This window comes from Sturnus vulgaris, chromosome 5 (genome assembly GCF_052056855.1).
Source record: "Sturnus vulgaris isolate bStuVul1 chromosome 5, bStuVul1.hap1, whole genome shotgun sequence".
NCBI classification, from domain to species: Eukaryota; Metazoa; Chordata; class Aves; order Passeriformes; family Sturnidae; genus Sturnus; species Sturnus vulgaris.
Window position 1 is genome coordinate 32,657,560 of NC_142247.1, and position 14,262 is coordinate 32,671,821.

The 14,262-nt window shown below is 42.3% G+C and overlaps 1 protein-coding gene across 1 annotated transcript; it reads right to left on the bottom strand.

Moving 5' to 3' along the window:
* Window positions 1-754: 754 nt before the first annotated feature.
* FBXO7 (F-box protein 7) lies at window positions 755-11,047 on the bottom strand. The gene is made up of 9 exons (XM_014876968.2): window positions 10,729-11,047; window positions 9,130-9,430; window positions 7,928-8,155; window positions 6,476-6,617; window positions 5,937-6,020; window positions 4,753-4,845; window positions 3,638-3,814; window positions 2,930-2,967; window positions 755-2,571 (listed from the first exon to the last, which is right to left on the bottom strand). Exons 1-9 carry the CDS (start codon window positions 10,848-10,850, stop codon window positions 2,167-2,169), a joined length of 1,590 nt encoding a protein of 529 aa, XP_014732454.2. The 5' UTR covers window positions 10,851-11,047; the 3' UTR covers window positions 755-2,166.
* Window positions 11,048-14,262: the final 3,215 nt, after the last annotated feature.

The window sequence follows — 14,262 nt, forward strand, 5'->3', positions numbered from 1 at the left end:
CCCTTCTTTAAGGAACTTTACGGTTCCAGCTAAGTGATGCTTCCTAATCTTTGGGTCACAACACCTTTCCTACAATGTGAGGGGCAACAAAAAAAAAGGGAAGGAGTATCTTCAGGTCACTTAGTGGTGTATGTGTAGAAGGGCTCAATTCACTACGTCAAAAACAAACATTTCAATTGCAAAATTCAGGATAAACTGAATCTCTGGCATCAGCCTGGCAGAAGTATGACTTCATGGTTGTCTTCACAGCAAAGAGGGCCCAATTCCAGAGCAGCACACAGACTGCCAGCAGGGCAAACCATGTGACTGTCATCAAGGCATTGGCAATGTGAGTACCACTGGCACCACAAAATTAACTTGTCACATGCATTATGTGATTACTATTCCCAGAAAGAGCTTGGGAAAAAAAGGAAAAGGGTAAGTTATGAATTATTAAATTATTGAATTATTAAAGCTCTAACCTTATTTGAATTTTATCCTTACCTGAATTTTATGCATTGCTGAAGCACTCATCACAAGGACAAAATGGTGCTAGACCAATACAATGTAGATTTCACTTTTCATGTTTATAGTCAGTGGGATAAAAAGATTTGCTGAAAACTCTAAGCCATCTGACCATACATTTCACTGGTGAAAATGCTTTTGGAACAAGGCAATCCAACCACTGAAGGCAAATGTTAAAAGTCAAGGCTAATCTTGGTAGTGAAGGAAAACTATCTCTGTGAAGTACAAAAGAAGAAAGAAGCAATACAACTTTTGACAGCAAAATAAAGTATTATATTTTACTTCCACTGGCAAAACTCCCTGACCTTACTGAAGTCAGCTGATTTTATACAAAACAAGATGAACCACTGAAATCTCACCTGAAAAAGCACATAGCTATTACTGATCAAATAGCTTGTATTTAACAGGAAATGTCATTCCATTTCCACAGCTGGAATTTCATAAAAGTTTTAGAAAATATTATCAGTTGTCACAACAGTCATTAGTACCATTCACATTTATAGAAACACTGAGATCAATAATCTTAAAAAATACATAACAAATTAAAAGTTCTAGCAAAGTTTAGTCATTCCAGTCTTCCTTTAATTGAGCTCCAGCATCAGCTTGCAGGTCTTATTAGGAAACTTTAACAGTGGTCTTGTTAGCTGCTCATTAGTTAATAAGACAACACTTGAAAGGTGCTCATAACATGCTACGACACATTTCCTTTTGACAAGGTATCATCTGATACTTAAGTAATGGAATTAAATGGAATTTACTGAAGTCAGAATTCATTCTGCTTCTCATGTTGTGATTCCATTCCCACTGCAACCAGGTCAGCCTATTTAATTCTTTAAGTATGTCAGATAGGGAGAAAAGATGCATTTTCACACCACTTTTAGTTCAAACACAGTAAATGCAGTCACATACTACAGATCCTTATTTGTAAAGTCAATGAAACAGTCAAAAGTTTTGCTGCTGATTCTTTGTAAAATTGCTCTGCTTAGACTTCTGAGTTGCACTGTAGCATGACTTTACTCAATTGTTTGTAAAATGAATTAATTTGTGTTTTAATATTTCCATTGTAAAGAAAATCCCCTCGCTGTATTCTTTGTGCATTAAGTAACAATACAAAAATGCTTTTTACCTAATAAAATATTAAAGGAAAAAGGAAACAACACCTTTAAAATTTTCCACGAACACACATCTACCATAACAATGGCAGTATCCTGTACTATGTGGTAACTTTTCTGTTAATAAAGATTATTAATTAGCCGGGTAAATTTTAAACAAAACCTTTCATCCTGGCAACTCAGTAAAACTCTTCAAATAAGACAGACAAGTAGAGGGTTTGTATTTAAAGTGCTCTTTATCTGATGCAGTAAGGATCTGGCCAGTATTCTGGTCTCTAAGTAGCACTTCATGGACGATTAAGGGCAAGGAGGGGGGGCAGCAGAACAAACTGCTCTAAGTCGTAGCTCTTTGAGGAAGAGACCTTAAGTGCCAGGTGATACAGCACTACCAGAGCACAAAACAAACCCAGCCTCTGCACTTGGGACATCACCATGCACACATGTTCTTGACACAATCTGAAGGCAGATGTTAGTGCCTGGGATTTGCCATCTCCTGCAGTTAGAAAGCAAGCTCAGCGACTACAAAACTCCCTGCAGGAAAAAGCAGCAATCAAATGAATGCACGGCGAATGTCCATGGGGCGGCCCCGGCTGGGTCGAGGTGGAAACCTGTCACTGGGACCAACTCGTCCTGGAAGCGTAGGGTTTGCTCCAGGCAGGGAGCCAATTGGGTCAAAATGTGGTCTGAATGGAGGAAACTGACCTGGTGCTTCTCCCTGGCCAGGAATGAGTGAGTTAATTGGGTCTCCAACATATGGAAGTGTTGGTCTCTCATCATATTCTCCCCCAATGATCATCGGGGGATAGATTGGATTTGAAGGGAATGGGTTGGGTGGAAAGGGATTAGGATAGAATGGGTTGGGATGAAAGGGGATTGGATGAGGTATAGGGGGCAGAAGCATCATGTGCCTCCATCTCAGGGCCTCCTTCTTCTGTTTCAACTTTTTCTTGTATAGCTGCAGACAGAAAAAAAAAAGCATTTTAAATCTCCCTAAGTGTTCCAGCTTCAGCAACTACATTCACTTTTACAGCACTTCTCAAAAAGTGCTCCTCGCCAGTCTAAAAACCCAGAGCAGCAATTCCCCTGCCTGCCAAAGACCAGGCAGAGCACTCTTGGAAGATCTCTAACCCCCAGTTTGAACATTCAGCATGTAACTTGTTGATGCTCCTTTCCGCTAGTCTGACCAATGTGCATACACAGAACACCACACTTTTATGCTAAATTTTGACTTGAAGTTAGTGCCTCCCAAAGTCTATACTTAATTTTCAAACTAAGATTGATCTCAAGAGAGATTACATAAATAAGCCACCTACTTCTTTCCAGTCTGTGTCACGAGGCCTTGCAATAGGATCTACAAAGAGAAGCAAAGAATTAACAAAAGCAACAGATTTTGCACCACGTATACCTAGTTTGTCAGAATTCAAGGAATAATCAAGATAGGAAAAACACTTTTGGTCAATACATCTTTTTCTAAAGATAATGCATCTTAAAAAATATAAAGCTCCAGGTCCATTTGATAGGTAATCTACTTGCACATCCATTCCATGCAAAGCATTAATTTCCAAATGTTATTAAATAGAGAAATCCCAGAAACATTGTCTCTGCCTTTGCCTTCTGACAGCACTTCCCTTGATTACCTTTGTTTCTTTTCTCTCCTGTGAGATATTGAAGCAGGAATATATCTTCCCTCTACTTCCTAGTATCTGCAGTAGCCAATACACTAAGGTAGCAAAGGAAACAGAGGAAAACAAGGAAAGCCTGCAGCACACAATGGGAAGAACCATGTGGAGCACCAGTAGTGGCTCAGAAGGTTGCCAACCATTTTCTTTGGCAGAAAACTCTGCATCCACCTGAATTTCACCTGACCAACTGTACTGATTAGTATCATGAACAACTGTATTTGCTCACAGTGTTTCAATATCATTACTGGTTGCCTGAGGAGCCTCTTATCAAAACTTGTCAGAAGTAATACCTCTGTTAACATAAGAATGTAAGTAGGAAAAGATGTGCCTTGACATTACCTCGGAAATCCCGCAGATACATAAACCTCCAGAGAAGCTGGTCATTGGAAGCTGTGTAGAGATCACGGCAAACAGCAGAGAGAGAGATGAGGGAACGGACATCCAGAAGTCTGAAAATCCGAAGCTTGAGCTCAAGAGGAAGGACCACTAACCCAAACACATCTGGCAAGTTCAAAGCTACAGAAAGGAGAAAGAAAAAATTAACTCGTCGCCACTTAGGTAGTGCTTCTATCTCTAAAGACCCTAAAAGAAAGAAAGAACGTTATAATCTATCCCTTACATCCTCTCCCTGTGATGCCTGAGCTACACTGCTTTTCTGAGCAACTACTGTGATGTGACTCCTTGCAAAACAGACCTCTTGCAACTCTAACTACACTTATGAGGTGCTCAAAATAGGGCAAATGACACTTTATACTGAGCACTATGCCTAAGAAACATTCCACACACCAAATTATGCTTACAGGCTACAGAGCTAAGGAATAGTAAGAAAAAAAAGACCTGCCTAATTTCATGAGCCTGCAAAAAACACAAATATAGAGCACATGCTTCACATAAAATCTTCATGCACTGAAGCCTAGAGGGAATTCCATTGTCTCCAGAATACAAAGCTGAGACCTTTTATGGCAGTAACTATGCAGAGAAAGCCTGGCTTCCTACTGTTTCGCAAACACCAGCCTGGGTTACTTCCTACCATCCTTTCCAAGCCCTCAATGACCAGTTCCTAACAAGATAACTCCTGAGGTCAGATGTCCAAATGAGATGCTAAATAACTTTTTCTATTTTGACAAAGAAATAGATCAAAACTTCAAAACTACTGGTACAGTATTATTGTGGTAGGACTTCCTCATAATTATGCATGGAAAACAGCTACTCCATTTCCATCTCTGAAGTGAGACTAGAGCAATCAAACACTGAAACTAGAGTTATATTAATATTTTCTGAGTCACAAAGATTAATGATTTTTTTAGCATGTATATTTTACATTATGCTTACTGTTTATACACCTATCACTGTTAGCTGTTTCTAACACTCTTCCTTCAAGGCTTTAGACTGATTCCCTTCCTTCCATCCTCAAAAATTAAGTGCCATCTCTAATTGTAAATATTTTCTCTCACCTTGTCGGGCAGCAGCCAGGAGAGAGTAAACCAGCTGGTCTTTAAAGAGACGGGATAATTTCTGAAGGTCTTTGTAAACACCTGCAACCTTCTCTATCAAAGAAGAGAGGAAAAAGCTTAATTTCAAGAGGTTATAATGCAAAAATGATAGAAGAATTACAGTTTTCTTATTAGCATTACTTTTATCTGCTTGTGATCTTGACAAGAGCAGCTCTGCAGCTAGAATGTAATTATCCTGCAACAAGTCAGTCACTGATAAACTAGAAACCAGTTCCATGACTGGGCTAAGCTTTCCCTTCAGCCTTAAAAGGCACAGTTAAGGGAAAAAATTGAGTTTCCTGGAAACAAACTGACTCTCAAGCTGTCAGAGCTTCCTTTGTCAGATTTCAACATAACATAAGATACATCTATTTTCTAAAAGCCTGCAACCTTCATTTCTCTGACAGAAGTATTCTTCCATTCTGTTCTCTGAAGAAAGAGGAGCAAGAAGACTTTACTGTTATACTGGACACATTTCAGCACTCGGTTAGTTCTTCTACAACCTTTCAATTAGACTTGTACATTAGGGACTACATAGAACATAGGAAGCTCAATCAGCCTGGACTGTCAATAAAGCAACTCATTCTTCAGAGAATATAAGGATGGTCAGGTCTGTGCTCACAAGGATCCATCCACATGCATCTGCCCTTCTCTCCTCTGTCACCTTAGTCTCCTCTCTAATTCTGGCACTCTGGACAAACCTGTGTGGTCAGCTCGTCTTCTGACAAAAAGAATTTAACAACTACAGTGTGATAAAGAATGTAGGTACCACCAGCCTCTGAAGTCCTGAGCTGCCAGGCAGAAAGGGGATATCACCCACCACTGCTGTCCCAGAGATTCACACATATGCCTAGGACCTCATAAATAATAGGCATATGGGCCAAAGGATAAACTGAGTTTTGCAAGGTTCTTTCTTTACATTGTTAATCCAACAAACACAAGAATTTGTGCTAACAACAAAGTGTGAGTAAATGGCTACACTCTGAATTTCTTCTACCACAGAGTTATTACTAACCTAAATGGTAACCACTTTTTGTTTTTTGCTATTCTGCACATATTTGGTGCTCTGCTAAAGCATATTCTCACCCACTGTGCCCCTTCTTTACTTTTCAGTTTACTACTATGAGATCATAGCTCAGGCATACCTGGATCCTGAAAGCAAACAAAGGATGATGGCAATAGCTGGATTCTCTTAACACTTCTAATCTCTTCGTTGATTTTTAATGTTGCTACAAATATAAGAAAGAAAGACGTTTCAAAAATTAAAACACGGAGAGACAACAAAGACCATTTCATTACTGAAGTAATACCTAGTCTGGAAGTTGCAAGCCTTTCAAAAAACATAAAAGAAGCCAAAACATTGTATCTAAAGCAACTACTTCCTTCATGTCTGGCAATGTGTACCAAAGTTCCTATGAAATGAATGTATTTCTACAATATTGCAATGCCAAAACCAGATGAATCTCCTAAGGCTTAACCTGTCACAACAAGAGGGAAAGAAACAGTTAACACAGAGACTGGAAATGCCAAGAGTATTCTGCACCAGGAAGTGGCATCTGCACCTCGGCAACCTAAGTAATAAAGGTGCAGTTCAAAACACATAAAAACACACTTAAGTCTTCTCTTCCTAAACAGTGGTGATACTTAGGAATGTGCATCCAGGATGAAGACTTGACTGACTTACCATTAATAGCAATAAGATCTCCCAGAGGCACACAAGTCAAACCAGCAGAACCTTCTCCACAAAGGGGATGTGTGTACTGCAGCTTATAAACACCATTCCCTCTCCATTTCTCTGGCATAGAGACTGCCTTGGCTTCTATCCCCTACAAACATAAAGAGATAACAAACACACTGCCATACTTTTGCAATGTACCAATAGTGAGGGGTGAGAAAAAGAAGTGAGGAAATGGCAGAATGATGCTTGCAATTCAACTCTTAGGTCAGTCCTAATGACACAATGATTATGAATACGTATGTTTTCCCAAAACTAACAGCAAATCTAAGTGAAGTTCAGTAATTTTTGTCCTGATAGGAACAGACATTCAGTGAGCACTCACACCTATTTCTTTGAGACATATCCTTCATTCTGTCATCCATTTGAGCATTCTGAAAATTACTGCACGTAATTAATTTTCTGCACAAAAAAAAAAGTTTTTGTACCTTTTCTGTGAACTTACAGTATCTGACAGGGCTTCAAGAATCACAGTTTGAAGATAATTAGAAAACCTGAGTCAACTAACACATTTGCTTTCAATTTCAGCATGAAAAGTCTCAGATGGAATATCAGAGATATTAATACAGATAGATTCTACATGTGGTTACATTGTTTCTTTCCTTTTAAATCTGCCCTGCAATCATCTTCCCTACCTCCAAGCCTGCCCACTGCCATAAACAAACTTTATTCCCAGTGGCAAATGTATTCTTGACATAGTCTTTCAAATTACGAGGATGCAATGAACTTAACAGATTTATTATATTGGTAGTGGTCAACCAGACACCCACATGCACTTGGTCTCCAGGCAAGTGTTTAAATTCTCATGTTTTTTCTTGCAGTGAGGCTAAGTCTTTTTCTCCATGTTCAGCAACGTATTAGTAAACATAAAATGCAAATGTAAAGGAGAAAAGTTAATCCATACACTGTAGATATGTACTGCCATAGGTGCTCAAGTATGATACCTCTATAGATTAGTAAAACCAAAGCCAAACTTGACACTTAGTTGAATACGGAATTAGAGACAGTTTTTTTGGCACACCTAGGCTTCATTAAGCACCACTTGACAGAGTATCATTGAGATGACACTGATACTTAAGGCAGTATTTTGGGAAGTGCTACAACCTAAGCACATCTTCACATGGTCTACAGCACTGAGCAGAAGATTCAGCTGGGTCCCAGTGAGGCTGAGGACCAAAAGACACATAAGGACAAGCCTCTTCTTCCACACCTAAAAACTGCTCCAGGTCTTTAGCCTGAAGACCTTCTGGTCAGGGAATTTCAAGAAGCTGATCCTTCAGCAGCCCCTGCAGCCAATGACACACATATAAAGGCAGAAGCAGATCTTCAGATGGATCTTGTATATTCCACAGCTTCTCCACACTGACCCAGAAATTTCTGTTTGGTGGTGCCCCTACTCACCTGAGGTACATAGCCTGTCTCCATCATGAGCAGATGAACCAGAACGATCAAGGCATCAGTGGCACTGGTGCACTCAGCAGAAAGGTAGAGCATCTCCAAGGAATGTGGTGTTTCACCATCAGCAGCTTCGCTGCACAGCATGGGTTCGGAGGGATAGGAACCTGTACCTTCCTCCAGGTCAGCATCTTCTGGGACTAATCCAGAAGGCAATTCTAGGCTCGATCCTGCCTTCAGGGGAAAGCAAAGCATTTATTTGTTCAGAAAATTACACCTCTATATACATCAACATTATACAGCTGTTTATTCCAGCCTGATTCCCCATACAAGTTATATGGATTCATTATACCTCCATTTTCTAGCATTCCAGATGGAGACTGGGATTGTAGATGTAGTCTTTGTATTTTTTAATCTTTCTAATGCAAACCCTTCTTGAAAGGGTCTGTCATTTTATTGCATATACTAACTGAAGACAAAGTGATTATAATATATTAAACCTTCATTCGAATTTTTGCAACATACACAGGAATAATTTAATCACTACAGTATCACCATTTATTTGAACTCAGTCAATGTGCATGGCAAGTAACCAAAATGGTAACTTAGACTGCCAACAAACACAACAGGCCTAAACAGCAGGGGAGGGGAAAAAATTAATCAATGGAGTACACCTACTGCCACTTGAGGAGGACTGTGGCTTCACTGTAGCTTCATCTCTTCTAAATCATAGCAATTAACCGACAAAACTACACACGGATACATTATTTTTTTAAAAAGGAGAGTGAAAACTGTGAACAGATTTACCTAAGGAAAAAATTTCCTCCCCCTAGGAAAGGGGGGGGGGGGGGGAAGAGTTTGTCTTTGACCCTGTGTGTTCCATCTGCTCATACCTAGGATGAGCTCCTCAAGAGCACAGGACTAAGGCAGGTAAGAAACATAATCCTTACTTCCTTAAATGCATGCTCCAGCAAAAACATTAACTCCTGTAAACCTGAAACACTTCGGGCTCTCAGAATTAGCTTCTGTGCCACAGTAATATACAACGAATAGAGACAAATTTCCATTCAAATAACTAAAAACATATCAGACAAGTATAAGGAGGCAAATATTCTCAAGAAATTCGCTCCTGTGTTGTACAGCAACTGACACAACAAGATACCTTCCTTTTTGCCTTGTGCTGTACACGAAGATTCTCATGTACTTACCCTCTCATCACTCCCCTGAACTTCCATCCGAGACTTCTCACTGTTAGATTGCTCATTCTGCCCTTCTTCTCTTGGCCTGTTGGCCTGACTGCTGCTGGGAGTCAAGGTGGATGGCTCATGACCATTCTGAAGTGGGGCAGGAGCAGGAGGAGGAGGAGGAGGTAGGCTGGGTTGTCCATCTGGCTCTTCTAATAACAAGCATATCAAATCACCAGAAACAATCCCATATGAAGCTAATGTCTTCTGATCCTCTGTGAGAGCATCTTTTCTGTTCAATGTTATTGAAAATGTGGTATCAGAACTGCAAAAAAATTAAAAAAAAAAAGTAAGGAAACATGGTTGGCTTCATCTGGATAGCCACACACCTGATGTGACAACTGGTGCTATAGTGTAGTTGACCTGGTGGTGACTGGTCAAAGATTGAACTTGATCTTGTCCAACCTTAATGAGTCTATGATTCTACAAATGGAAATGCATACTGCATATTACAATTGTATTGTGCCACGGGGCTTAATCCATTATTAACTACTCATATGTTAAAGAACTAGTGAGGGGAAAAAAGATTATATGAAATTATTTACCCCATGTTTCTCATCAAGTACATTTTAAGTTGCTATAGCTGCTTAGTAAATGAAACTTCATTTACAGAAATTGCTTATAAAACAGTTATGTAGGAAAGCAAGCACGTGCCCTTCAAAATAGAAGATAAGACATCACAGCTAGGAAAACAAGACCTAAATAAACTGCTGCCCCAGATTATTTAAAAATATACAGCGTTGAAGACTCGACCAACTTGCTTTCTCATCAATCTAAACATTAATTTCAGTGATCAGCAAGTGTCCTATAGAGCGAGAGCTGCAAATGAGGGTAATAAGGTAAGATGCTTCAGGCCAAAAAAACCCAGAAATGAAACTGATTAGCAAGAAAGCAGCTACAAAATACACCCACAGCGGCAAGACAAGCAGTAACTTCGGATTCCTCCTGCCCACACTGCTGTGTGAATCACCAGTGAAACACCAGCACGTCGCACCTAATTAAAGGTTTGTGACACAAACCCTTCAGCCAACAGCACAAAACGCCCTCCTTTTATACGCGATTCACTTTCCTATGGGCGATGCCGTGAGTTCTTCACAGATAAAACGCTTATGAAACTTAAACTGAGATTCTCCGAGAAGCCTGAGAGAAGTGTGAAACTAAGACTCCACAGCATTTTGTAACTTAAGCGCCGCGCAGAAATATCGGTCAGCTCTGACCGTGCTGCAATCCGCATTTCGCGGCTGAGCACTCGCCAAGTTTTGCTTTCCCGCTCCGCAGCGCCCAGCCGGGAAGCATCCCGCGTCCCAGGCCCTGCAGGAGCCCGGGCAGCGGTTCCCGCGGGCCGGGCAGGGCGCTCAATGCCCGCGATGCGCTCCGGGCCCGGGCGGTGCCGCCGCAGCAGCGCCGCGCCCGCCCCGCAGGGGGCAGCACCGAGGCCCCGGGGCTTAGGGCAGATGTCTCCCCCCGCATCGCGTGGTACGGCCCCGCCGGCCCGGGGCGCACGGTCGGCATTGCCTGCCTCCCCCCCGGCACCCCCTCGCGATGGTTCGCTCTGCTCGCTACCTGTACCCCCAGGCGGGCAGCAGGGCCAGGCGCAGCTGCGCGCGCAGCTCCCCAAGCGTTGGCTCCGCCCCCTGCACTTCCAGGGCCGCCGTTCGCTTCTGCAGCCGTACGCGGAGCTTCATGGCGGCGGCAGCGGGACGGGGGGACTCTCCGCGCCCACCTCGCGCCCCGAGCGGGCCCCGCCGGGCAGCGGCGGCGGGGAAGGTGGCGGCAGGGCGCGGGCGCAAGGGCTGTCGGGCCGTCGGGCCGGGCCGTTGTTTTGGTTGTCGCGGCACCGCCTCAGCCCGGCCCCGGCCCCGCCTCCGGGGCTCGCGGCACGCCCCCGATCGCTGTCTCTGCGTGCCGCGCTGTGGCCCGGCCGCGATCGATGATTGGGCGCTCGGCTGGGCGAGGGGAGGAGCCGCCACCACGGGCGGTGCGGGAGCCGCCATTGCTGCGGGTGTGACGGCGCTGCTCATTCCGCCCCTCACGGCTGCTGCCTTCCTCCTCAGCCTCTTAACCTGCCATGGATAAGCCGCTGGCGGGAGTGATTCCTGCGCCCGGGCTGCCTGACGCAGCGTGGCGAGGGTGACTGGGCCGCTGCCCTCTTCCTCAGTGTCACACCGGGCCAGGTGATGCTCTGTAACCAAAACTGCCAGGGAGAGCCTAGCTGGGTGTTAAACTGTTGGCGAGGGTGGAAATGCACAAAGGGAACGGCTGAAGGAGGATCGTGCCCCTGAGAGTGTTTAGTTTTATGAAGTTTTTTCTAGACTCAGACTGCTGAGGCTGTGCTACAACACCTGTGAAAAAATAATTCGACAAAAGTATCAAGTGGTACAACCTGAAGTTTACTGGCTTTAGCTCCCTTTCACCTGTCATACTTGGAAGAAAAGTATTCCCCGTGTCTTTTATCTGGAAATGCACACTTGGCAGGAGTATAATCTTGACTGGGGGAATAATGTAAAAGGAAATTTTTTTCAAGTTTCTACTTTGTTTAGTGAATTTCATAGAATTTTCAAAAGAATTAAATTCAGAGGTAACTGAGAACAATGCATAGTCTCAGATAATCTTTCTAACAATAAAACTTGGTTTGCATCACATTTCTCCATACAAAGAATAATTCAAGAAAACTGGGGTACTTTCTAGGAATACTAAAATAATAAGTGAAATCACAAGGCCTAGCTTACACAGCTACCACCAAGTACAACTGCTTATTAGGGCAATATTCACATTGCTTAATCCTATAGGAACAGCCCTGCTGTCTCCTTTCAGCACCTAGGGGCTCAACAGGAAAAAAGAGACTTGAAACTTCAAAAAACTCTTTATTCTGGGCTGCAGGTGAAATCTCCTTAATGCATTTGAGCATGGCTATCCAAACCATCCAATTCTTTTTAGAGCTGGCTCTCAGAGATGTCTCAAACTGAAGGGCAGCCATCCTCTGGTTTCAACATGTCAATAAACTCAGTGAAACGGAGAGGCTTCTACTGGAGGTGATGAAAAGAAAGAGGCTGCTGAGCTGGAGCACCACTCGCTGGACAAGGGAAGAGCTGATACTCATTACAGTCAGCTTGGTGTAACTTACCAGCTCTCCCACAACAAACACTAAAGCAAGGGATTTCCTAAGAAACTGCACCCTTTGCCACTGCCCTTTTTGAAAGAGTGTTTATGCAGTCATCATCAAATGGGGACACATCCTGCATAAACCCAGAGTAGTGGGTTGCTGCAGCAGAGGTGGATGAGAGTAGAACTGGCAGAGAAGTAGAAAGAACACGTGAGGAGCACTGTGCCTCTCAGAAATTCTTTGCTCTCTCTTGAAGAGGATTGAATCCAAAGTGTGTCATGCTGCTGCCTCAACATCATTACCATTTTCCTTTGGCCATGGATGTCCTACTCTGTTTCATTCTTCAGAGTTATCCCTGTCGCAGCCACCTCCTGTTATCCCACTGGCTCTCTGGCATCTTAGTCCGTGCTCTTTTGGAAGGGTGGAGGATGCTTCCCTAGTATGAGGAATGTCCATGGCTGCAGACGTGGTGCTAACAGCAGAACCATCTTTTTTGTAACTTGCACAAGCTGAAGCTATTGTGTGATATGATGGTTCAGTTTCTCAGGAGCTGAGTGTAGTCATTATTAGGTAACCAGCTACACCAGTTACACTTGAGCGTTTTTACTGCCATTCTGTGAATTTTTCCTTTTAACTTTATGAGTCATGCTATAATGTAAGGTTTAGACACGTTTTCCACTCAATGTAAGGTTTAGACACATTTTCCACACAGCAGGAAAACCTCCAAGGAAACAATTAGGAGGAAATGCTAAAACATTTTCCTCGGCTTTCAATTCTGGCAAATTTCAAATGACTCAACACCATAATTTTTTCCTTCATGCATCATTCTAGAAGAAAGGGCTGTTATTTGATGAGTTTCAGGTTTTCTCCACCATTTTAATTTTGTCTCAGTCTGCAGGCAGGAGACTTTCAAAGGCTGTATATGAAGTTGACCTCTGGCTGGGAAGGACACTTGTCAAAATAGTACGGGAAACCTGTGTGCTTAGAGGCTTGAAAAAATGGTTGGAGGAATTTTTACCTTCAGTGTAGTTCACTCTTACCAGAAAGAGTGAATAATTTTTAAGTCTCATTCATTAAGATAATACACAGTATGGTGACAAAAGAAAACTTTGTCAGTAGCTTGGAATGGTTGTTGAAGACAATGTGGTTTCTCTACTCAAAGTACTTTATTGAGGATGTTTCTTTCCCTCATGGTCAGTGTGAAACACAATCAATAGAACCTCTTTCACCAAAGCTGTAAAACCCTACTGATAGCCCTTGTGGGTGCTCTTGGGTAATTTGAAATTTAAAGCTGTAGTCTTGTTGACCAAGTCCCATGGCAGAGGAGAACTCTAAAATGGAAGGGTCTCTTTGGTTGAGTTCCATATCTCATGGAAATTTTTTTCTCCTTAAGGATGAGTGTGGTAATAAAGCTTTGAGCCAGTGGACCTTTTCTGTTATTTCTCTTCATATATTTGCCACTACAAATAATGTATTTTATAATACACATAAATAAATATTTATGTGTATATATTAATTTATGATGCTCATATTTTGAATGACAAGAGTCACACTGAAAGATAGGATAAAGTGTGGGATGAGGAGATGGGTATGAAGGCTGGAATATCATTAGGAGATGAAGTGCCAAAGTCTGAAGTGCCATTGAAATGTGCCAGTGGAGGAGGAGATTCAAATGAAAGCCAGTTGAGAGAACCTCCTACATTCTTACAGCTTGCTGGTGGTCAGTTTTACTGCTAGAAGGTATTTGGGAGCCCTTTATGTTAATGCTTTATACAGTGAGTGGAACTCTGCATTACACCATCTCAGGTTGACTGTCTGAACATGACCCTTAAACAGTGTCTGAGTTTGCTCGTGTGGCTCTTCTCTGTTTCTAATTAAAATTTTGATTGTATGGAGAAAAGACCTTTCAGCAGCTTTCCTGGAGTTTGCCAGATTGCTTCAGACACTTTTAGAGTTTTTTCTTGGATTTCCATATTTTTAACAATATCACATTG

Coding starts and splice junctions, on each gene's coding strand:
- FBXO7 (XM_014876968.2), bottom strand. CDS start 10,850: ATGAAGCTCCGCGTACGGCTGCAGAAGCGAACGGCGGCCCTGGAAGTG. Junction 6,021..6,475: donor AGATCTTATTGCTATTAATG/GTAAGTCAGTCA, acceptor TTATATTTGTAG/CAACATTAAAAATCAACGAA. Junction 2,572..2,929: donor GTGACACAGACTGGAAAGAA/GTAGGTGGCTTA, acceptor TTCTGTCTGCAG/CTATACAAGAAAAAGTTGAA.